At 34.3% G+C, this 26,610-nt stretch overlaps 1 protein-coding gene across 8 annotated transcripts in view; it reads left to right on the forward strand.

The window, feature by feature from the left end:
• The window catches only part of CNTN1 (contactin 1), a 420,382-nt gene that overhangs the window by 320,052 nt on the left and 73,720 nt on the right, over positions 1-26,610 (forward strand). For 7 of the 8 annotated variants that reach the window (XM_077170568.1, XM_077170574.1, XM_077170570.1 and 4 more), the window contains one exon: positions 11,037-11,195. In XM_077170568.1, coding sequence (XP_077026683.1) covers positions 11,037-11,195 — 159 coding nt within the window. Of the gene's footprint in view, positions 1-907; positions 1,013-11,036; positions 11,196-26,610 lie in introns of those variants that run through there. The other variant, XM_077170576.1, reaches the window with a different exon arrangement.

The raw sequence follows: 26,610 nt of genomic DNA on the forward strand, positions 1-26,610 counted from the left end.
AGAGGCAAATTTTCCAAGCTACCATGTCGCCTCTCGAAAGGACAATCACTAGGGTACAGCAGTGGCTTTAAGTGGCATAAGTCTACTAACCAAATGATCTTTAGTTGTGGATAAGTAAAGGAGGTGGATGGTCATCGTGTTAATTGTATGGTTTTCTGTAATAAAATAGCTGATTAATATATACATACAATTGTTAAAAATATCAACATGTTCTGAGGGAAATGGTATGGCTTTTGGCGTTAAGCAAACCTGGGTGAGAAATCCAGTTTACCTATTTAATATCCTGTGGCCCTGGGCTCATCAGCTAATCACTCTAAGCTTCACATTCCATATTTATATAGGAGTAATAATAGTGACAGTTCACATATTTCCCATGGCAACTTTTTATAAACAATTTTCCTTTGCATCTTTTCCCTTTGCTTACTATTTATGTATATATAGTCATAAAAATAAGTAACATTACTCAAGACACAAGCTCGCATGACATCCAGCCCCAATGCCTGACCAACTTTTGAGATTTATTGCTTCAATTCATCCACAGTACTCTCTTTTTCTCAGTAAGAACTCTTCAAGTACTAAGTATAAGCTTTAGTAGGTAGACTGGTGTTCGGTGGAATGAAATCGCAAAGACTCCAGGAGTTTTGTTTTTGCTTTTGTTTTGAAGAAGAAAGGTCCAGGTACAACTCGTGTTTTTAGAAGTTAGTCACTGTTTATGAGAGTGAGATATGTGATGGGGCCAAAGTTTGTCTCTTGGGCCTCTCTCTTTTGGACTTCAACTCCAGCTCTAGGAGATTATTTTCCTTTGTTCGTCATTTCAGTCTACCCAACAAACCCCCTAAGAACACGGCTTCCTGCCCCTAAATGGGCATTCACACTCTCCCTTCAGCCTTGATCTTTCCTCTTGCAGGTAAAAACAGAAAAGATGGAGAGAAAAACATGCTGGATCCCTTTCTCCCCGTCTGTGCAAGCCTGCCTCCAACCTGATGATTGCTGACACTCACCATTTGTGTGAAAGCCTCTTTTTGGTTTTTTTTTTTTAACATATTATACTAGATTTTACTAATTAACTCATTCTTGTAGCTTTTGCAGTTTCCCTCCCACCCCCAGCCTAGTTCTTAGAGGATGTTCCCTTTTCAAACTTCTAAACGTACTTTGAACCGAAAGATATTTAAAAGTATGATTATACAACTTCACTAATTCCTGCAAAATGCCTAGTGAACTAACCCAATGTGTCCTATTATGGCCAAATGGAAGTTTTTTCATGTGTTCATGTCCTGTTTTTCTTTCAAAATGAAATATCTCAGAAATCAGTTTATTATCTGAAAAAAATATATAAGAAACTGGTGAATTTTAATACAGGAGTGTTGCCAGTAAATGGGGTAATTTACCCAAGCAGGTAATAGTCTGTGCTGTTATCAAATTCACTAATGAGTCATCTTAATTAGGACATAAACAGAGAGGAGCATCATCATGGCAGTCTTCTCTAGCCTAGTGCCATACATATTCTTTGGCAAGAAAGGATGAAAAGCAGCAGTAACAACTGAAGATTGCCTATGGCTCTGTAGGGTTTTTTGGAACAATTCCTGGGATTGGGAAGTGAAAATTGACAGCATGTGGAAGAAATTAACACCTCAGTAGCCAGATTTAAGTGAAGACAATCAGGCCATTACCAGCATGCGTGCACATTTAATTTTCATAACTGCTACCATCAGCCTGCTTGGCTCTTATCTTTTGGTTGGAGATTGATGCTTTTATCAGAAGGACTTGGGCAGAAGTGGAGGATTCAAATTGAAGTGTACATAAGTCATTCTGGAACTCTTTAAATTTCGTTGTTTGAAAATGTTTTTCCTTTTCCACTTCGGACAGAGACATGATTAGAATTCTTATTTCTTCAGAGAAATATAGTTTTTTTCTTCTTAGGTTTATATATAGGGAGGGCATATTATATGGACTCCTCATTTAGCAACCCCCTCTGAGGTTAGAAGAACTTCTGGGAAAGCTTTGCAGAATATGGATTTCATTCTTAAGTCAATATATATCACTTATTTTTTATTTCTTTATATCGCTTAATTTTTAAAGTGATCTATCAGTCATATTAAAGAGTAAATGTCTCTGACTCAAGATGTTACTTATTTACATTGTTTATGTTTTCTTGTCACAATTATTGTCACAGAAAGAACTATTGTAGAGTTTAAAGTCAAGAGCCAGGTCCGAGACCATTTTAATAAGATACTTCAAATTGGAGGCTCTTGATGTTTCTATAAAGACCATCATGGAGACGTGAGCATGAGTCATCATTGTGGGTACCTTCCTGCCTTGCCCATGGCTGAAATTACACACCAAGACCAGAGAGGAATATAGTTTTGGAAAGGAAAAATACAAGTTAGAAAGGAAACCACATGAGAGGGACAGCTGGTGCCAGGAAAGGGAGAAAATAGTTCAAATACTATATTGATATCAAATAGAAGAATTAAGAGTGATTCATTTACCTCCCTTCAGCCTCATTCTCATTTCTAATTGGGATTTAAGTTCACCTTTATCAATGCCAGAGGTTTAAAAGTGCCAGACTCCTATTAAATGGTAGAGATATCTGATATTCATTTTCACCTTAGTGTAACTTAAACATTACTGAGATCACACAATATTGACTTGTGATTTTTTTTGTACCATTATAATACAGCCACTGTTTCAACTAATTTTCAGAGCAAGAATAGGCTGGTCATATTAAGGCACTTTAAATGGCTTATATCTCAATAATGAGGCAGCCACCCGCCCTGATACAATTGAAGCCACTTGCCCTAATTCACTTGATGTTCTTTCTTTCCCAGCAATGCCCTTTATGAGTTATTTTATTTGAAAGGGGAGGTAATTTGTTCTGAAAAGTTTTTGTTTCCCTGAGGTGTTTAAACTTTAAAATTTGCTATTTTAGTAGAAACTAAACAGTGAACCACAGGATATTTTCATGTAGTGTGTTACTTTGGCTTCTATTACTTCCTTGGGAATTACTAGTAGAAAAGAGAATGGCTTCAGGATTTCTGTCCTGCTTCTGCCATTTCTGAAACTTCAAGCTTTATATTATTATATAAAATGTGTGGGCTATGTGGAGGGGAATCCCAAAAGGTCCAATCGTTTTTGGTCTAGGTCCAATCACAGTTGTTTGGAGAATTCGTCGGCGTTTAAGAGGGAGAGAGCACATTCATGTGACTGCCCAAAGAACGGCTCTGACTCAAGTGATGGCTGGGTTGTTATGTGTTCTGTTTAATCCTGGGAAGTACCAATTTCAAATACGCTATCCCATTGACTTGCCAGAAAATGGATCACAATTATTGTTTGAGGAAATAAAGTTAGCCTATAATTGGTGAGCAGAGATGATACTTTTTTTGTTCTGAATATTGCTGCATTTCTAAAAGGGAAAAATGATGTTTAATAAATAATTGTACTTATATTAATTTTCCTTTCCAATTACTTTATATATAAATGAGAAATGAGTGGAAATCACGTGTGTTTTCACATGTACGTGTTTTTCCCCCAGAAACATTAGAAAACATTATAAAACCCAGGAAAGAGTAACACATACCTTTTTGATAGTTTAAAAAGACTGAGAATGTTTGAATATGAATTTATAAATGGGTGATGCATTTATCTCCACTTTCTGAGTCAACAGATCAAAGATTTGGAAAGCTATGATTCATGTAAACATTTTGTCATTTTCCTTAATATATACATTTGTGTCCAAGTAATTCATATTCTACATAAGAAGAAATATCTCCAGTAGAAAACAGTTAATACCAGTCTTGAATTTGATCCTGATAATGTTGCTTTTAACTGAACATTTTTTGGCTTAAGATAAACTTCCCATTTTCCAGCTGCATGATCTTTGTCATTCTATTTAATCTCTACATGTCTGTGTTTCCTCCTGTGTAAACTAGGGGTAATAATAACACCTGCCACCTAGGAATATTGGTGAGAATTATAAAAGATTTAATAGTGGCTGAGATATAAGTACTCATTAAATTATATTACTGTTACTATTATATATACAGTATAGATTTCCCTTTTTTCATTCACTAATAATTTTATGTCATATAGGTTTTATTTTCTTATGAGTTCATAACTTGATTGAATAATAGCAAAGTATGCAAGAGAACCACTGTGGGAACTTTTCAGTGTTCAGGTAGTTCTTTGGAGGTCTTTCACAGACAGGCATATGTGGACTGCATGATCTGGAACTGACGATTTGCAGACAGGCTTTTCCTCATTCATGGTGTGTTACACTAGGAAATCTAGTCTCTTTCCTTGACTCTGCATTCTGCTAAGGAACAGCCTTGTGATTTCGGCAATGCCTTTCTAGACTTCAGCATCCTTTTTGTAAAATGTATAGATGTTGGGTTAAGTGAGCTCTAAAATCTGCGTGTTCTACATCATGTATTGAAATGTTTCCATCCTTTGCCTATAGTCAGTAATTTAATAACAACATTGAGTACCCAGAGAAAGTTAGGAAGTACACAGATGTGGAAATTAGGACTCTGCTTTGAGCACAAGAAAGAAGACTATGCTGACCCATTCCGCACACCTTCATTTGGGAAAAAGTGACAAGCTTCAGCAATTATTTATAGACTCCTTTGACAGACTTTGAAAAGCCTACCATACTAAATCATTAAAAGGGACCTCGATAAACATTATCTCCCCTAGGTGAGAGCTAATGGAGAATTCTCAATCGGTAATCTCACAGAAGGATAGTTAATAATAAGCCACACAGGAACTCCATCTTGACTTATACGTATCAATCAATGTATTGGTTTGTACGTGGAGCTCAAGACAAAAATCTTTATGGGCAACACACACACACATGCAATCACACACGTGCACACACACACACACGAAATGTAATTTCAAGAAGCCAACAATACAGCTAGGAAGGTACTGTTAGCTCAGAACAAACAATTGAAGAATGAAAAATGGAGCTGTATAGTCAAATCTCTTCTGAGCCTGGTTTGGAATGAAGAAAAGCCAGTCATTTAACTCTACAAGTGTTTAAAATGTTTTATTAAGTTGATCTTCAGCCTTTGCCCTTATTTAATCTTTCTGCACAGCACTACTCTAAAATATAAATCTTTCTGTTCTTTTCCTCTGAAACGAATCATTTTTACCATAAGTTCCAACATCTAAAATTATACATGAATCTCCCATTGTTAGAGTACAGAGTTCTCTCATCTATGGTCTTGGGATTCCTCCCATTTGGAAGCTTGTATGTGAAGAATATAAAATTAAGCATTATATAAGAATTTCTGGGCTGCCTTGTTAAAGTGGGTGGCCCTTATCAGCAGTGCTTAATGTAATGCATACATTCAGGACTGTGTATTATTACTATACAAGTGGATTTCTTTTTTTTTTTTTCACATGAGCAGACACCAGGAATCGAACCCGGGTCTCCGGCATGGCAGGCGAGAATTTATACAACTGGATTTTGAGTTGAACAATGCCCCAAAAGAAACTCAGTATTGGCTAGAATGTGACACAATCGCTTATCATTTTAATATCAATTAAAAATAAAAAATATCAAGATAGCAATAATTTTTCATAGACATTTCTCATAGAGAGTAGTTAGGCATTTCTGATCAACTGTTCATGTGTACATGTAACTAAATATGAGGAGGATATTACATGATAGGAGAATGCCTCATTTTAGTCTCTCCTGGAAAATCTCCCCTTCGTCCCACGATCCTGATGCTCTCCCAGCATATCTGTGGAAACCGTCCAACTCTGTTGGTATTAATTTTGCCACTCTGCTCATGAATTATAGTTCAGGATGTGGAAAAGCAATCAAATGGCTCATACACTGAGCGTGATCAAACTGGCTCACTTACAGAGATGAGTATTAAAAACTAAAATGATACAAGTCAAGGATCAGTGAAACCAAAATTTGGTACAACAATCAAGTATATTTTCCTTTACTCAGCTCCTATTTTAATTGAATGGATAATATTGTCTAATTTTCACTTTACATAGAACTCCATAGGTAGCTCAAATAAATAATAACTTAGATTTTATTTAAGTAACTAATTAGATAAGCACTTAATATAATTAGATTATATTTCCAATAAAATAATCATTCAGATTATTTTTAAAATCTATTACAAAGGGATACGAGGGTAGTTCAGTGGTATAATTCTCGTCTGCCCTGGGGGAGACCTGGGTTCGATTCCCAGTCCACACACTTCCTGCTCCAAAAAAAAAATTCAACAAACGGATTAAAGGCAAAATGAATAGTAATATAGAACAAAAATCTGTTACCATTCATTTGCCTTCAATCCCCACTTAGTCTATTGCAATCACATCAAGTGTTTATTTTACATTTCATTATTAGCTTCACAATGGGAAATTCTCCTTTCCACACTTTACTATTTGTACTACATGGCTTTTAAGAATCTATTCAATGAACACAGAATCAAAGAGTTAAAAGATGCTTTAGGGACTATTAATCCAATTGCTATCAAAATACTGAATTTAGTCTTGCTATCCTTATGAAATCTTCCAGTTTCTACTTAAACTCCTTTAATGGCAGAGAAATTCCACCATCTAATACAGTTCGCAGCATCTTTAGCTTCATTTTTTTTTTCCTGTTAGTTTTCTTTTCTACTCTCTGGTTTCACCAGGGAAAGGTCATCCACATAGTCTTCAGATTTGGTTTTCAAAAGAGTTAAATTTTTAAAGAATGATGTAAATTTTTTAGAAGTAAGGTCTGGAGATGAAAAAATAAAGAAAAATTGAGTTTAAAGCAAATTTTAAAACTATAGAGAAAGAATATAGTGAGAAACAAGAATCATAAAAGATAGGGTAATACAAATAAAAATGGAAAAACAGTCCCCAGTGGAGGCCTGAAGATGTACAGAAAGGTGGCCCAAAAAAGAGACGGCAGTATAACACTATGATCTGAATAGGAAATAAAGATGCAAAGAATCAGCACTGGAATTTTTACTGTTTATTTTATGAAAGAGGAAATCGGTCAGCCACATATGCCTAACATAAGCTTGTCCACTCTTCTTGACATTTTGTCAGTATTTGGAAGAATCAGGAAACAAAAATTAGAGCACAGTCTTTTGGATACAATATATGAGCTTAGTAGAAAGCATTTCAGAAACTCCAGGGCATGTGGTAACAGGAGAGACGTGAAGATGAAATTGTCTTCAAAAAGGAAAACAAAAAGCATATTTTAAATAACTTTCTACCCCAGCCTCCATGTCTTTGTTTTTCTCTCCTCACTTTCTTCCCTTTCCAGTACCCTACATATTTAATGGTAGAGGAAAGACTTGGTGAAAATTACCTTGCCAAGGCTGTCAGAGAAACATTCTAATTTCCACCAGTACCCCCCACACACACACACCTAAGGTCTTTAATGATAAAAACAAAAGAAAGAAATAAAATGGAAGACTAAAATAATTTGCCATCTAATGTTTCTAGGCATTTAAAATGCAGATCAAATTCCAAAAATCCTTTCCGTATGAGCAATTTCTCTGTTACATTACAATTTAACTTTACTGTAACAAGTGTTCTTTGAAATGATTTACCACCTGCTCGAGGACCACCTAACAAAATAGAAAGAGAAATCAACAGAGTATTAATAAAGTAAGCTGCATGTAACAGTCAATTTGCTTGCATTTTCCTTCTTTTCAACTCTTCATTCTTGCAAGTAATTGCACAGTGATGAGAGCTAAAAAAAAAAAAAAAGAGAAATGCAGCATCAGGAGTATGTCCCATTTTTTTTTTTTTCATTGACAAAAGAGTCAGAAGGGTGGCCAGCCCTGAAATGCTTTCCTTTGTGCCAAGGAACAAATAGCTGCCTTATTTTATTTTCCACCATATAAACACTTTTCTCTCCATTGAAGAGTATCACACATCTATCTTTGCTACATATAAACTGCTCACTACACACTAAAGTACCCTCACATCCCAAACTTCTCCTCACCTACATCAGATTTATCAGAAAACATTTTGCTTTCTGAGGTCCCTACTTTCTTTTAAGTGACAGGGAGTGGGTAAGTGAAATCTGGTCAATGGATCTCTGCCAGTTATTAACGAGTACTAATAATTGCTCTTGCCAGGCAATTCAGATCCCCAAAAAGCTCCTAAGAAATAAGGATGCTAATGTTAATGATAGTTAAGGTTTACTGAGAGTTTTCCATGAGCCAGATTTAGTTGCTTCATTCTTTGCAGATGTTATTTCTAGCCTCACGACAACTCTACATGGTCAATTTTTATTATTCCTATTTTACAGATGAGGAAACCAGAGCTTAGAAAATTTAAGAAACTTGCCCAAGGGAAAACAACCAAATTTCAGAGCACAACGTTTAAAGCCAAACCTATTTTAACTCTAATATTCATGTTTTACTTTTTAGTTTTTTATTGTAGTAATATATGTACGTATATATGTATATATATGACTCAAATATATATGTATGACTCAAATTTTCCCATTTTTATCACTTTCATGTGCGCTGCTCAGCGGTCTTAATTACATTCACAATATTGTGCTGCCATTACCCCAACTTTTCATCACCCCAAAAAGAAACTCTGCGTCCATTGAGTATTAACTTCCCCCCACCCCACCCCTCTCCCCTGGTTTCTGGTATCTGTGATCTACTATGTATCTTATAAAATTTGCTTATTCTAGTTATTTATGTATGTGAGATCATATTTGTCTTTTTGCCTATAGCTGATTTCACTCAACCTGGTATCCTCAAGATGCATTCATATTGTAGCATGTTTCAGAACTTCCTTCCTTTTTACAGCTGAATAATAGTCCGTGTATGTATACCACTTTTTGTTAATCCATTCATCTGTTGATGGGCACTTGGTGGGTTGCTTCTACTTTTGGCTATTGTGAGTAATGCTGCTATAAACACTGATGTACAAATATCTATTCAAGTACCTGCTTTCAACTTTTGGGGGTATATACCAAGTAGTGGGAATGCCCATGCTTTATAACAGTATGTGTTTATCTCTCTTGTTGTATGAACCATTCATATCAGTTGAACCATTGCCAAGTAATAGTGCCACACTAGGGTTTTGTGGACATCAAGCAACCTCCTATCATTTAGTCAATGAAATTTACTCCTTTTCATTTACATAGTATTTCAAGGCAAGTAGGAGAAAAGAGATTATATTGTGGATGAATATTATGTTCATAGAACTTTGTGAAGATTTTGACCATTTCATTTCTGCATTCATCAGATATTTATTAAGGGTCCACTATAGGCCAGAAATATATCAGAGAACAGAAAGAGACACATATAATTACAATGCTTTGCTTAACAACACTGCTTTTCAATGAAATAAATTTCTATGCATATAATGTCCCAACAAATACTCTAATAACATGTGTCTCTAATCTGAACTTTTTGAAGTATTAGTCATTTGACACATCAAGAACTTCAGAGAATAGCACCAGGGAAATGATGTTTTTCACTGATGAAAATTGTGAAATTCAATTGACTTGGGATGATGCCTTATATTATAATGAACTCAGTTTTGACCAAGAATATGCATTATATTTGTGTGGTTTTTAGACATGAGAAATGTACTGTGTTCTTTCTGAATAGAATGTAATCTTGTATTTATCTACTTTAATTTATTTTAGAAGATTCATTGTTCTTACTTTTAAGTTAACATCAAGAAGTATAACTATACTCTTATAGATAGTAAATATATATAAAACTTCATTTACCTTTATTTTATTGATGCTATATTTCCAAATAATAAAATTTACTACCATCAACAAGGTATGCTTTGTGTTATTTTTACTAATAGTGGTGACACATTTGTGTTGATCTACAAACACTCTTTCCTCTTGGGAACAACTATAAGAAAATTGGCAAGATGTCAATTTACTGAAGGTTTTTTTTTTTTAATAAATTATTGCATTCAATATGTAGACTGATTCCTATCTGGTACCAAAGAAAACTGGTAATGGCATTTTCTGAAATGTCTATTCTGGGAGTTATCTATTAACTGAGAAACTTTGTAAGCATTGTAAGTCATAGATGCCACTTTACCATTTAAAGAACTTTTAAAATTATTTTTTAATAACAGACCAAAGAAATTGTAATGCAAAATGTAAGTATCTTAAATATATCATGGCATTTACTACTTTCTATTGTAGATATTTGTTTCCTAATTCCATTTCATCCTCTTTGAGACAAAGAGCTCTTTGAAGCCCGAAAGTTGTATCTTGTTTATCTTTTCATCTCAACTACCCAGTGCAGTGTTCTCAGTTTAGTAGATAAAGGAATAATATTATTATTATTTGGTTAGCATCTATGAAAATCTATTTTCATACTGTGTTGGTTTCTACAGTAATAATTCTGTCCTACACTCTTCAGTGTGTAATTTGATACTTCAGAGCATTCATGGTATACATTTCAGTTGGCAATTATTTTCTGCATTTATACAAGTCAAAGCATTTCTTTTAATACTGCATATGCCTATAACTAACATGAAGTTTATTATCCAAAATGAACATAAAATCATGCCCTGGAATTTCCATACCAAGTGATGTCAATTACCCATAACATTTAGAGTTGTAAGAAATCTTCATTTGTTCCATTTGGGGGAGGCAGAATGAAACATTTGACTTACTTTTCTCACATCTGGACTGAAATTTGACCCTGTCTCGGATTCATGCATTCAGCAAGAATTCATGAAATCTCACTATGCTAGAATCTGTCTTAAACCCCAGTGATGCCAATTGCATTTTATGGGCCAAATATTTACGTATGTATCCTGAGAATAATGCCATTTTAAAGAAAGTATTAATCTACTTCTTTAAAAAGAAGCATCGTGAAATAATTCATTGAAAACCATCATGATTGGTAATATTATCACTTCCTGTAGTTTATATTTAAAGGTAATGTGGCAACCCATTATATTTTATAAATACTCCTTAGATTAATTGCAAGGAGGATAATTTTTGTTCTAGTGTGTGCTTAATTTTGCTAACCAGGAAACTCCTTGATCCACTGCTTAAATTTTCATTTCAGGTCCTCCAGGCCCTCCAGGTGGCCTCAGAATAGAAGACATTAGAGCCACTTCTGTGGCACTTACTTGGAGCCGTGGTTCAGACAATCACAGTCCTATATCTAAATACACTATTCAGACCAAAACTATCCTTTCAGATGACTGGAAAGATGCAAAGACAGGTGAGTCCACTTGGCTGATTGTACATGTTTTCAAAAATTAATTCTTTTATCAACAGCAAAAACCCGGGAATTTTTGGAATTTTATCACTTACCCTGAAATGCTTTATTTCATAGTTTTTTTGTGTGTGTGTGTTTTGTCTTTTAGTACTATGGTATTGAAAAAAACAAAGAAGCATTAACATTTAAACATTTTAAAACTATAGTGGCAAAAGCAGCATGTTTAAGTCTATAATAGGAAAGAGGAAAAAGCCTCTGGTTTTCTTATTTGGACTCCAAGTCAGAGTCTAATAAATCTAATGAGAAAAAATCACTGGAAAGTCTTATTTTGGCAAATGGCATTCATAACATTATTTATGAACCATTTTGTCCAACTTGAAAGGTGCTATGGTTCTGTGGCTTTTTAAAAGCCACATTGATCATAAATATTAAATTATGCATCCACATCTTACAACCAGACTTTTTTACTAAGAGTTATCTCACTATGTTAGAATTTCTTCGAAAGCAGATTTTAAATGATTTTTTGGCTCTCAACATTTTGTTTTCCAAAATTTGATCAGAAAAAATAATAAAGTGTAAGTGTGTATTTTACTTTGTCTATAACTTGCTATTTCTCATGACTAGTCTCCTACAGTATCAAAAAAGACAGCATATCCTTTTGATAATATAACGTGTCCCTCTTGTCATTTTGATAATATTTTTAAGCAAACTCATAGTTTCCAGAATTCTTTTTTGTTTGTTTGTTTTTTGTTTTATAAAGAAGAGACAGAGTTATCTGCTAAGTTGTCACGGGGATAGAAAATAAGATACAAGTAAGAAATGTTTCTCACTTCAAAACTGAAAAAAAAATAATCCCAGTGTATCTGAACCTTGTTCTCATCTTAGCTAAAATTTAATGCAGTGAAGTATATTTGCATTGTTCACTGAAAGGTTTTAGTTTAGGTTTGCTTTTGTCTGATAATTTCTTCTTCTCTTTGGAAATGAATGAAATGTAAATTTGAATCCAGTGAAAAGGATTTAGTACCGAGTACCTCTACATAAGCATATAACATTCAAATAAATTTGAAACAAGTGAAACACTTTTCCATCATATTAAGCTCATGCTGTGTGGATTATCTATAGTTATATTTGGCAAAAATGGACTACTTGAAAAAGAATATAAAACCTTTCAGATGTGTCATAAACCTAAACTATGGCAGGTTCTACTTTTCTGTGCTAGAACCTCTTCTAGATGCTGAGTATAAAACTGAACAGTAGTCGGCAAAACAGAAGGAAAAAAAAAGACCCAATCTTGTCATTTAGGAACGTACATTCTTGTAGGAGATAATGACAATAAAATATATAGTAAATCACATGGTTATTACTGCTAAACAGAATAAGATGAGAGGGATGGGGGGAGAGAGTTACATTTTAAATAAGGTGCTCAGAGAACACCTCACAGAGAAGATGACATTTAAGCAAAGACCAGAAGGTTGTAAAGGGAACAAGGCAGCAAGTGCCAAGACTGAAAGAGAAACAGAGCCTGACTTGGATCTAGAGGGTAGAGAATTGTGTTGAGCCTTGTAAACATTTAGACTTTGGCCTTCCCCTAAATGAGAGGCTTTTGAAGGGTTTGGAGCTGAGAACTGATGTGATCTGACTTTTTTAAAAGTATGACATTGGCTGCTGGGTTGGAAATAGACAGAGGCAAAGACACGTGAGAAATCATCGCAGTTGTCTAGACAATAGGTGGTGTCAATGGATAAGAAATAATAACTGAATGAAGAGAAAGTATATCTGTTTGAGGACAGTAGAGTAAAGCACATATTCCTGGTAAAAAGGAAATTGAAAGAAAAGTTTTCTAATGGACATAAAATTATACTGCATATCACCTTGTCATTTAAAAATCTCAAACAACCAAACTCTTTAAAAAATATTCTCACCTACCATCATGTACTACTAATTCAAAAGTATGAATATTGGTGATAAAATTTGTTTCTTTTGGAAAGAAACTGATTTATATTGAGACCCAATTACTTTTTATGTGTACTATTCATTTTTTAAATAATGTTAACACATGCAAAAATGTTTTTATTTCAATGCTCAATCACTGTTTTTTTTTTTAATTTTTATTGGAATATCTTCACACACAGTCCATCCAAAATATACAATCAAGGATTCACAATATCATCACATAGTTGTGTATTCATCACCATGATCATTTTTAGAACATTTTGAATCACTCCAGAAAAAGAAATAAAAAGATAAAAGAAAAAACTCATACATCCCATACCCTAAACTTACTCTTCCCTCTCATTGACCACTAGTATTTCAATCTACACAAGTTTTTTCCCCCTTACACCCCCCCATTATTTATTTATTTTTATCCTTTTTTTTTTTACTCATCTGTCTATACTCTGGATAAAAGGAGCATCTGTGAAAACCCCAGACACAGGTTTTCACAATCACATGGTCATATTGTAAAAGCCATATAGTTATACAGTTGTCTGCAAGAATCAAGCCTACTGGTGTACAGTTCATCAGTTTCAGGTACTTCCCTCTAGTCACTCCTGTACACCATGAACAAAAAAGGGATATCTATATAATGCATAAGAGTAACCTCCAGGATAAGCTCTCAACTGTGTTTGAAATCTCTCAGCCACTGAAACTTTCATTTCTCTCTTCCCCCTTTTGCTCAAAAAGCCTTTCTCAAACTCATGACACCATGTCCTGGCTCATCCCAGAAGTCCTGTCCCACATTGCCAGGGAGATTTACGCCTCTGTGAGGCATGTCCCACATGGGGGGAAAGGGGACAGTGAATTCATTGCCAATTTGACTTAGAGAGAGAGGGCACATCTGAGCAACAAAGGAGGTTCTCTGGGAGCAATTCTTAGGCAATTATAAGTAGGCTTAGCTTCTCCTTTGCAGGAATAAATTCATAGGAATAAAAACCCCAAGATTGAGGGCTCAGTCTATTGAATTAGCTGTCCCCGCTGCTTATGAGAATATCAGGAATTCAAGATGGGCAAGTTGAATATTTCCTTCTTTCTCCCCAGTCCCCCAAGGGAACTTTGAAAATACTTTTTCGTTATCTGCCCAAACTACTCTGGGATATATTGGGGCATCACACTAACCTGGACAAACCAACAAGATCTCACACCCTATTCAAGATTCCATGTAATTATGGTGTTGAACTAAACTGACGATACATGTTAAATTAGATAGTGTGCTACCCAAAATATAAATTTTGTGCCCCAAAACATATCTTCCTTTGGTCCCACGCAGAAGTTGAAATTTGAAAATATAGACCATATCATCCTTTACCTGGTATTCTGATTTACCTTAGTCCTATCCAGATCAACTTCATTCATATCTCAGTCAAAGTCGGACCATTTTTGCAACTTTTTAAGCAGTTCTGAATGGGGTAATGCTGACTCTCATAGGTTCAGAGCTCTAACTCTGAGTTTCAGGTGTCACATAAATACCAATGTTTCAGGGAAAGACCAGGTTATACACGAATAGCTCAGTATCTCAGAATTTAGAAATAACACTTACAATTCCTGAATAGATATGACTGCTATAGGAGCTTACAATCTATGACCCTTTACAGTCAACCCCAACCTGATAACCTATGCTCTCGACTTCAGTTTTCCAAGTTTGTATATTATAGTTAGTCCATATGAATGAGGCATGTTAATATTTGTCTTTTCGTTTCTGACATTTCATTCAACACATTGTCCTCAAGATTCACTCACCTAAATGCATGCCTCATAACTTCATTGCTTCTTGCAGCTACTCATTAGTCTGTTGTATCTATACACCACAGTTCTTCCTTCCATTCCTCAGTCGTTGTACCCTTAGGCCACCTCCATCCATTGCAAATTGCTAACACCGCCCCCATAAACACTAATGTACAAATATCCATTCCTGTCCCCATACTCAGTTCCTCCAGCTTACCCCATAAGCTGTGCGGTGGGCTTACAGGATCACATGGCAACCCCACCCCTAGCCTCCTGAGGAACCACCACTCTGTACCCTCCAAGGGGCTATACCTCTCAGTTTCCCTACTAACAGTGAATAGGTACATGTCTTTCTCCATGTTTTCTCCAGCACATTTCTTTCCATTAATCTTTTAACAGTTTTATTCGCACATAATACAGTCCAACTTCAGTAAATAGCCATGTCTTCACCACCATAATCTATATAAAGACATTTCCTTTTCTTACGCAAATAATCCATACCCCTCCCCCATAGCCGTCACTTGTTGACATTTAGATTTAGCAAAATGCCTTTGTTACATTCAACAGAAGCATTGACTGTATTTTTTCACCGTATACCATTCCCATTTTCAACACCTTGCAATGTGGACATTCATTTTCCCTCATACAAAATCATTCTTATATTTGTGCATTTAATCACCATGATTTAATCACTCTAGGCAATCTTAAATTATGCCACCTCAGTCCTTACCCTCTATCTTTCCTTCTGGTGCCGTACATTCCTCCAGCCTTTCTCCCTCAACCACACTCACATTCAGTTTCATTCAGTGTACTTATGTTATTGCGCTACTATCCTTGGTATTTTGCTATCCATTTCTGAATTTTTATAGTCAGTCCTGTCGAACATTCTGTATTCCTTCAGCACCAAATCCCCAGTCTGTACCCTCTTCCTATCTCCTGATAACCTTTGTTCATAACATTAACTCTCAATTCACTCATTAAGGTTAGTTCATATTAGTGAGATCATAAAGTATTTGTCATTTTGTTTTTGGTTATTTTAACTCACCAAAATATCCTCGAGGTTCAGCCACATTGTTACATGCTTCATGACTTTATTCTGTCTTACAACTGTATAATATTCCATCGTATGTACATACCACAGCTTGTTTAGTCACTCGTCCATTGATGGACTTTTGGGCTGGTTCCATCTCTTGGCCATTGTAAATAATGCTGCTATAAACATCAATATGCAAATGTCTGTTTGTATTCTTGCCTTCAGTTCCTCTGAATATATACCTAATAGTGGAATTGCTGGATCATATGGCAATTCTATACCTAACTTCCTGAGGAAACCCCAAACTGCCTTCCAGAGTGGTTGCATCATTTTACATTCCCACCAACAGCAGAAAAGTGGCCTCTTTCTCCACATCTTCTCCAGCAGTTTTTGCTTTCTGTTTTAGTAGTAATGGGCATTCTAGTGGATATGAGATGATATCTCATCGTGGTTTTGATATGCGTTTCCCTAATAGTCAGTGAAGGTGAACACCTTCTCATGTGCCTTTTAGCCAGTTGTGTTTCCTCTTCTGAAAGGTGTCTGCTCATGCCTTTTACCCATTTTTAAATTGGGTTGTCCTTTTGTTGTTGAATTGCAGAATTTCTTTTAATATTCTGGATATTAAGTCCTTATCTGATATATGGTTTCCAAATATTGTCTCCCATTGTATAGGCTGCCTTTTTACTTTCCTGACAGAGTTCTTAGATGCACAAAAGTGTTTAATTTTGAGGAGATCCCATTTACCTGTTTCTTTTTTCATTTCTCATATTTTGGGTGTAAGGTCTAGGAAACCACTGCCTATCACAAGATTCATAAGATATTCCCCTACATTTTCTTCTACAAGTTTTATAGTCTTAGCCCTGGTTTTTAGGTCTTTGATCCATTTTGAGTTATTTTTGTATGGGGTATGAGACATATATCCTCTTTTATTCTTTTGCATAGGATATCCAGTTCTCCAAACACCATTTATTGAAAAGGCTGCTCTGTCCCAGTTGTGTTAGCTTGACTGCCTTATCAAAGATCAATTGTCCATAGATGAGAGGGACTATTTCTGAACACTCAATTCAATTCCACTGGTCAATATATCTATATTTATACATGCTGTTTTTACCCCTGTAGCTTTGTAATATGCTTTAAAGTAAGGTAATGTGAGACTTCCCACTTCATTTTTCTTTCTAAGTTATTTTTAGCTGTTTAGAACACCTTGCCCTTCCAAATAAATTTGGTTATTGGTTTTTATATTTCTGCAAAGTAAGTTGTTGGGATTTTAATTGGTATTGCATTGAATCTATAAATCAATTTGGGTAGAATTGACATCTTATCTATATTTAGCCTTCAGTCCTTCAACACAATATGCCCTTCCATTCATTGGTTTTACATTATTTCTTTTAGCAATATGGTATAGTTTTCTGTGTATAGATATTTTTGTCCCCTTAGTTAAATTTATTCCTAAATATCTGAGTCTTTTGTTTGTTATTAAAATGGAATTCTTTGCTTGATTTCCTCCTCCACTTGTTCATTATTAATGTATAGAAACACTACTGATTTTTGGTGTTGATCTTTGTACCTTGCTACTTTGCTGTTTTCATTTATTACCTCTAGTAGCTTTGCTTTAGATTTTTGGGATTTTCTGCATATAGTGTCATCTCATCTGCAAACAGTGAGAGTTTTACTTCTTCCTTTCCAATTTGAATGCCTTTAATTTCTTTTTCTTGTCTAATTGTTCTGGCTACAACTTCCAGCACAGTGTTGCATAGCAGTGATAACAATGGGCATCCTTAATTGTTCCTGATCTTAGAGGGAAAGCTTTCATTCTTTCTGTATTGAGGATGATGTTAGCTGTGGGTTTTCATATATTCCTTTTATCATGTCAGGGAAGTTCCCTTCTATTCCTATTCTTTGAAGTGTTTTCATCAAGAAAGTTTGTTGAATTTTGTCAAATGCCTATTTTGCATCAAATGAGATGTTCATGTAGTTTTTCCACTTTGAGCTATTGATGTGGTGTATTATGTTAACTGATTTTCCTGTGTTGAACCAGCCTTGCATACCTGGGATAAGTCCTACATGGTCCTGGTGTATAATTCTTTTAATGTGCTACTGGATTCGATTTGCAGGTATTTTTTATTTTTGAGGATTTTTTTTTTGCATCTATATTCATTAGAGAGATTGGTCTGTAATTTTTTTTCTTGAAGTATCTTTATCTGGCTTTAGTATTAGGGTGATGTTGGCTTCATAGAATGAGTAAAGTAGTTTTCCTCCCTCTTCAATTTTTTTGAAGAGTTTGAGCAGAATTGGTACTAATTCTTTCTTGAATGCTTGGTAGAATTCACATGTGAAGCCATCTGGTCCTGGGCTTTTCTTTTTGGGAGGCTTCTTGATGACTGATCCAATCTCTATTTGTGATTGGTTTATTGAGGTCATCTATTTCTTCTCAAGTCAGTGTTGGTTGTTCATGCCTTTCTAGGAAGTTGTCCATTTCATCTATGTTGTCTAGTTTATTAGCATACAGTTGCTCATAGTTTTTCTCATTACCTTCATTTATGCAGGGTCGGTAGTAATGTTCCCCCCTTCCCTTTCTGATTTTATTTATTTGCATGTTCTATCCTTTTTTTGTCAGCCTTGCTAAGGGTCCGTTTATTTTATTGTCTGTCACTGCTTTAATGGGTAGTCAAAGGAGATGTGAGTGTTAGCAAATAATTATTATTAGCCACACTCATAACCTCAGAATTTGCTCATGTTACTCATGTCTCTTGCATTCAGAATTCATTACTTGTATTGTCAATTGAACTATGGCTATATTAAATTTAAAAATTAAAGTAAGATAGCATCCATTTTAAGTTTCCTCACCACATTTTCTTAATAAGGCTTCCAGAAATACTAAGATTTGTACACAACCAGCTATAGTCTACTAAAAAGTATCAAACTGATACCATTAATTTTGAAGACAGTGTTCCATGCCTTCTATATTTTATGACTATTTTATTAATGATTTCCTGTAATATCTTTGTACAATGAATTTTATAGAACATTGGGCAATTGCCAGTTAGTACTTTGAGCCTTTTTTGCCAGGTAAAATGAAAGTGAAATATTTCAAAACTAAGATTCTCTATAGCTTATTGGCTATGTCTGTCTTTTTAATGATCTTAGATTAATCATGTTAGCTATCAAAATTCTGCAGTCAAGAAGATAACAGGATATGTTTCAGCCTTTTCAAATGTAAATATTTCCTGTCTCATATAAAGCAATTAATCAGTGTATAAAATAAAAATCTGGGTTTCTAGGTGGCACCCTTTAAAACTGAAGCTCTAAATTTGAGACGTATGATATCCCAAAATGTAGATCTTTTCTACCTAATAAGGAAGCCTTAATTCCTTCTTAGGTGCACTTCCTGATACAAATTCATATTAGACAGGGGTTGGCAGACTTTTATTTAGGGTGGCAAATGGCTTTAGAATAAATGAAACAATGTATTCATACTGTGCTTCACAATGAAAAGTATCATATTGTCTGTTTTTATAGCAAAAAGGGAAGACTCATGTACTTGGAACTTGATTTAATTCAGGCTCTATCATTTTCTACTTGTGCACTTTGGGCATAGACTTAATATCCTTGAACCATGTGAAAAATAAGGAAAATAATACATGTTTCACAAGGCCATTGTTAGGGTTAAATGAAAAGTCCTGTCAAAGTGCTTAACATACGACCTGGCAAATGCTGGCTGCTTAATAAATGCGGAATGGACAAAGCTAGCACCCACTAGTGCTACCTGCATATTTCATTTTCTGTTGCAAAAATTCCTGGCTCAATCTCTTTCAGTGCTTTTTTCCTTTAAAAGATTTATTAAGACTTTTGCTATAATTGCCATAAAATAATATTACCAATGTGGTTTTCAGTTATGTTTCTTTTAAAAAAATAATTGAGATAGAATTCCCATAAAAGAACTTTTTCTTTTGATAATTTTGGTAAAGAATAATTTCAATAAGTATATTTGGAAGAGTAAAGTAGCATCTTTATTAATGGTAGAATAAAGTCCAAAAATTAGGCAAAGCTTAATTTGAATTTGTTGGGGCAGAGTATTCTTGGCAAAGAGTGCTGAATGTATTTGCTCTTTTAGCCTTAGTGAAACTTGTAACAAAACTGAAAATCAAAACGTGACAAACAAAAGATATTCCCTCTGTTCCCACATTTGGGAAAGCATGCTGGGCACTGTTTGAATCGGAGAAAAAAGAGAAATATGCAGAGACGCAATTATGCAAGAGTCAAGTATTCTGCTAAAACAAAGCGTCATTTCACAAACAGTTCAGGTTAATTTAGAGTGAGAATACATAAAATGAAACAATAAAACTATGAAATACTACACCAAACTGACAAACACTCTGGAAAGAAATCTAAAAGTCATTTTCAAAATGCTTTGAATGTCATTATTTATCCTTTTCTAATAGTTAAATTCTAAAATAAAATATATCCTAATAAATAATCAATGATGAGTAACAGGTTTATTTGTAGCAATATTTAGTGCAGTGTTATTTAATGCAAAAAAGTCATAATCTACTTATCTAATGAAAGGGATATAAATGATGATACAACCATATAATGAAATAATATGCAATCTATAAAAGTATTGTATCTCAAGAATATTTGGTAGTTTGGGAAAAAATGTTCTTGATATACTCTTCAGTAAAAAACATATGGTAGAAACCCATTTCTACTATGACCTGATTTGTGTTTTTTACCTGAACCTTAATATAGTTGTCTAATGTTTAAAGATAGATTTAAATGAGATTTATGTCTTTGTTAAGGATGAGAAGTTAAGAAACTAAGAATTATTGCTGGGTTGTGGAAATACACATATATTTAATTTATATATATATTTATATATTTTGCATATTTTCTAAAACAACAAGTATGTCTAAACTTAGAAAATACAAATTCAAAAAGAAGCACAACTAAATATTAAAAGAGAATACAAATATGTGCATCATAATTTCAAATCATAGAGGTTATTGTTAGTGAGTTTCAGTATTATCTGTGCTTCCTGACTCCCAAAGTAAAAAAGGAAACATGGTCATTTCCATAACTCTCTTATTATCAGATTAAAGAAAGCAAATCCATACATGTACACAGGAAGCAAAAATTTCTGTAGCACAGGATTCTAAATAAAACATCTGCATGAGACTTCAAATAAAAGATACTGGAATGTATAAAAGGACCACTTTTTACTTTAGTCTTTACTATTAGGTAAAGTTTGTATAAAATGAAATGCACAGATCTTAAGTACACAGTCTGACAGGTTTGATAAATGCGTACCCTCATGTATGTAAACACACATCAAGATATAGAACATTTCCATCACCACAGGAAGTTCCTTCCTGCTCTTTCCATTCCATACATCCCATGACCGTGCTTCCCAGAAGTAATCATTCATTAACCAATGTTAATGACTTTATCACCAAAGATTAGACTTTCTTGCCTGGGACTGTAAATAAATGGAATCATACATTATATCCTCTGTGTGTCTGCCTCTTTCACTTTAACATCTTGTTTTTGAGATTCATCCATGTTGAGGCATGTATCAGTATTTTGCTCCTCTTTATCGCTGAGTTGTATTTCATTGTCTGAATATATCACATTTTTAATAGAATTCACCACTGAAAGATATTTTACTTGTTTCCAGTTTGATACTATGTGAATATGTTTAAATATGAAAATCTTTGTACAAGGGTTTTGCAAGTCAAAAGTATTTATTTCTCTCAGTTAAGTAGCTAGTAGTAGAATTTCAGGATGATATGTAGATGTATGTTTAAAAATTGTTTCATTTTTTTCTTTATTAAAGAAGTTGTGGGTTTACATAACAAGCATACATAAAATACAGGATTCCCATATACCACCCTATTATAAACACCCTGCATCACTGTCCCACATTTGTTACAATTGATGATAGTGTATTTTTATGTTTACTATTAACCATAGTCCATCGTTTAACTTAGGGTTCACTATATAATGTACTTCCTGTATTTTTTTTAAACATTTTTACTCTGCTACCATATATAAACATAACATTTTCCTTCTAATAACATCCAGACATATATTTCAGTGATGGTCACAATGCTGTGCCACCATCACCACCTTTCTTCACCAAAACCATTCTATCATTCCAAATAGGAACCCTGTATAGGTCAAGTCCCAACTTTCCATTCCCTCTACCCACCCTGTCCCCTGAAAATCTTTATTCTAGATTCTGACACTATGAGTTTGTTTATTCCAATTATTTCAAATCAGTGGTATCATACAATATTTGTTCTTTGTGTCTGGCTTATTTCATTGAACATGATGTCTTCAGGGTTCATCCATGTGATTACACATAACAGGACTTCATTTCTTTTTATGGCTGAATAATATTCCATTGTATGTATATGCAATACTTTATCTATTCATCAAGTTGATGGACACTTCGGTTGCTTTATCTTTTGGCAATTGTGAATAATGCCGCTATGAACATGTGTGCAAATATTTGTTCAAGTCCCTGCTTCCAGTTCTTTTGGGTATATACCTAGTAGAGAGATTGCCAGGTCATATGGTGGTTCCATATTAAGCTTCTTGAGAAACCACCAATCTTTCTTCCACAGCTGCTGCACCGTTTTCCACTGCCACCAGCAATGAATGAGAGTTCCTATTTCTGTGCGTCCTCTCCAACACCTGTAATTTTCCATTGTTTTAATGACAGCCATTCTAATGGTTGTTAAATGGTGTCTCATTGTGGTTTTCATTTGCATTTCCTTGATGGCTAATGACGTTGAGCATCTTTTCATGTGCTTTCTGGCCATTTGTATGTTGTCCTTGGAGACATGCCTATTCAAGTCTTTTTGCCTATTTTTAAATAAGGCTGTTTGTCTTGTTGTTAAGTTGAAGGATTTCTTTATATATTCTGAATAATAAACCTTTATCAGATACGTGGTTTCCAAACTTGTTCTCCCATTACATAGGTTTTATTTTCACGATAAAGTCGTTTGAAGCACAAAAGTACCTGAATTTTGATGAGATCCCGTTTATCTTTTTTTTCTGTTGTTTCTTGTGTTTTGTGTGTAAAATCAAAGAAATTATTGCCTACACAACATCTTGCAGATGCTTCCCTTCATTTTTTTCTGGAACTTTAGTGGTTCTGGTTCTTATATATATGTATCTTTTGATTCATTTTGAATTGATTTTTGTATGAGGTAGGGGGTAGGGGTCCTTCTTCCTTTTTAGCAAATGAAGATCTGGTTTTTCCAACACCATTGCTTGAAGAGACTATTATTTCCCAATTGAGTCTTTGCCCCCTTATCAAAAATTAGTTGACCATAAATGTGAGTGTTGCTTTTTGAACTCTCAATTCAATTCTGTATGGCAGGGTCACATTTCATTATTTTTCTATGTGAGTATCCCATTATCAGCGCCATTTGTTGAATTTTTTGTTTGGTTGTTTTTGCTTGGTTGTTTATTTTTGGGGAAGTACATGGACCAGGAATCAAACCCGGGTCTCCTGCATGGCAGACGAGCACCTCCTGTAATATGTTTTGATATGGGGAATGTGAGTCCTCCACCTTTATTTCTCTTCTCAAGATGGCTTCAGCAAATTGGGATCCCTTATCCTTCCATATAAATTTGATGATTGGATTTACTATTTCTGCACAGAAGGCTGTTGGAATTTTGATTGGGATTGCATTGAATCAATAAATTTTGGGGGGGTAGAATTGACATCTTAATGATATTTAGTCTTCCAATTCATGAACACAATGTCCTTCCATTTCTTTAGGTTTTCTTTGATTTCTATTAGCAATATTTTTTAGTTTTCTGTATATGAATCCTGTATATTCTTGGTTAAATTTATTCCTAGGTATTCGATTCATTTAATTGCTATTATAAAAAGAATATTTTTCTTGATTTTTTTCTTCTGAGTGTTCATTGCTTGTGTTTAGAAACACTAATGGTTTATGGGTGTTGGTCTTGTAACTAGCCACTTTGCTGAATTCATTTATTTGCTCTAGGAGCTTTGTTGTGGATTTTTCAGATCATATCAATCTGAATATAAGGAAAGTTTTACTTCTTTCTTTCCAATTTGGATGTCTTTTATTTCTTTTTCTTGCCTGACTGCTCTAGCTAGAACTTTTAGCACAACGATGTGCTTCAGTGGTGGCGGTGAGCATTCTCGTCTTGTTCCTGATCTTTCAGTCTTTCACTGTTGCATATGATATCAGCTATAAGCTTTTCTTATAAGTCCGTTATTATGTTTAGGTTGTTTCCTTCTATTCCTAGTGTTCTACATGTTTCTGTCAAGAAAATGCACTGTATCTTATTAAATTACTTTTCTGGATCAATTGAGATGACCCTGTGGTTTTTTTACCTTTATTGTGTTAATGTGGTATATTACATTAATTTATTTTCCTTGTCAAGTCAATTTCACATACCAAGGATAAATCCCACTCAATCATGGTGGGCAATTCTTTTATATGTTGAATGTTTTATATGTTCTTTATGTTGAATTCAGTTGGCTAGTATTTTGTGGAGGATTTTTGCATGTATATTCATGAGAGATGTTGGTCTGTGGTTTTCTTTTCTTGTGATAGCTTTATCTGACTTCGGTGTGAGGGTAATGTTGGCCTCGTAGAATGAATTAGAGAGTGTTCCCTCATCTTCAAAGCTTTGGAAGGACTTAAATCAAATTTAATCAAATTAATCAAATTAAATTTGATTTACGTCCTTATACTGTGTTTGGTAAAACATCCCTGTGAAGCCATCTGGTCCTGGGCTCTTCTTTTTGGGGATGTTTTTGATTACTGATTCAACCTCTTTACTTGTTATTGGTTTGTTGAGATCTTCTGTTTCTTTTTGCATCAATATAGGTAGCTTGTGTGTTATTAGAATTTGTCCAGTTCATCCAAGTTATCTAATATATTGGTGTATAGTTGCACAGGGTATCATGTTATAGTCCTTTTTATTTCAGTGGTATTCATAATAATGTCCCCTTTTCTGATTTTCAGTTTTTGTATCCTCTCTCTTTTTTTCTTTAGCTAAAAAAGAAAAAAAATGACTGTGTCTGGCTAAAGCTTTGTCAATTTTATTGATCTTTTCAAAGAGCCAACTTTTGGTTTTGTTGATGCCCTCTATCTTTTTTTGTTTTCAGTTTCATTTATCTCCACTGTAATCTTTGTTATTTCCTTTCTTCTGTTCACTCTGGGTTAGTTTGCTCTTCTTTTTCTAATTCTTCCAGTTTTGACGTTAGGTCCCTGATTCAAAGTTTTCTTTTCTAATGTGAGCATTTAGAGCTATAAATTTCTCTCTCATCACTACCTTTGCTGTATCGCATAAGTTTGGTCTGTTGTATTTTCATTTTCATGCACCTCAAGGTATTTCCTAATTTTGCTTTTAATTTCCTTTCTAAGCCATTCGTTGTTTTAGAGCATGTTGTTGCATTTCCACATATTTGTGAATTTTCCATCTCTCCCTGTGTTATTGATTTCTAACTTTATTCTGTTTGGGTAAGAGAATATGCATTGTATGATGTCAATAGTTCTTAATTTACTGAGGCTTGTTTTCTGGCATAACATATCATCCATCCTGGAGAATGATCCATGTGTGCTCAAGAAGAATGTGTATTCTCTTGTTGAAGTATTCTGCATCTATCTCTTAGGTCTATTGGTTTGGAATATTGTACAAGTCTTTTATTTCCTCATTGATCTTCTCACTAGATGTTCTACCCATTATTGGGAGTGGTCTAATAAAGTCTCCTACTATTAATATAGAATAGCCAGTTTCTCCCTTCAAACCTGTCAGTATTGCTTCACATATTTTAGGAATCTGCTTTCAGGTGAATATATATTTAAATTGTTACATCTTCTTGTTCAATTGACAATATAATTATTGTCTTTGTCCCTGATACTAGTATATCAGTATACTAGTATAGCTGATACTAATGTAGCCACCCTTGCTCTCTTTTGGCTATTGCTGGCATAGTGTATTTTTTCCTGTTCTTTCATTTTCAACCTACTTGTATTTTGAATTTAAGGTGAGTCTCTAAAGACGGTATATAACTGGATGGTGCTTTTTTATTCATTCTGCCAATCTTTGTCTTTTGAGTGGAAAATTTAATCTATTTACATTTATAGTCCCTTTACATTTAAAGTCACTACTGTTAATGCAAAAATTTCTTCTGCAGTTTTGCTATTTAGCCTTTATATGTCTTATAGCTTCTGTGCCCTTTGATTCTTTCATTAATGCCTACTTTTATATTTATTTGATATTTTGTGTATATGTTGTACCGTATTGAGTGACTTCTCTTCTCTATCTGGATGTATTTTTCATGCATTTTCTTTGAGGATACTATAGGGTTAAAATTTAACATCCAGTCATATTTGATTTGATAGCAACTTAATTTCAGAAGCATACAAATGTATTTTTTCCTATTCTGCCCAGCACCGGCCATGTTCTTTTTTGCATTTGTTACCGCTTATATATTTGTACATTATATGTCAAAAACCAAAGAATTATCATTATGTTTTATGCATTTACACTTAGCACCTGTAAGAAGGAAGAAGTAGAGTTATGTAGCAAACAATAGACTATAATAATACTGGCATTTATAATCACCTAATGGTTACCTTTACTGGTCTTTATTTCTTCAGGTCTGTT

The sequence above is a fragment of the Tamandua tetradactyla genome, chromosome 7 (assembly GCF_023851605.1).
Source record: "Tamandua tetradactyla isolate mTamTet1 chromosome 7, mTamTet1.pri, whole genome shotgun sequence".
NCBI lineage: Eukaryota > Metazoa > Chordata > Mammalia > Pilosa > Myrmecophagidae > Tamandua > Tamandua tetradactyla.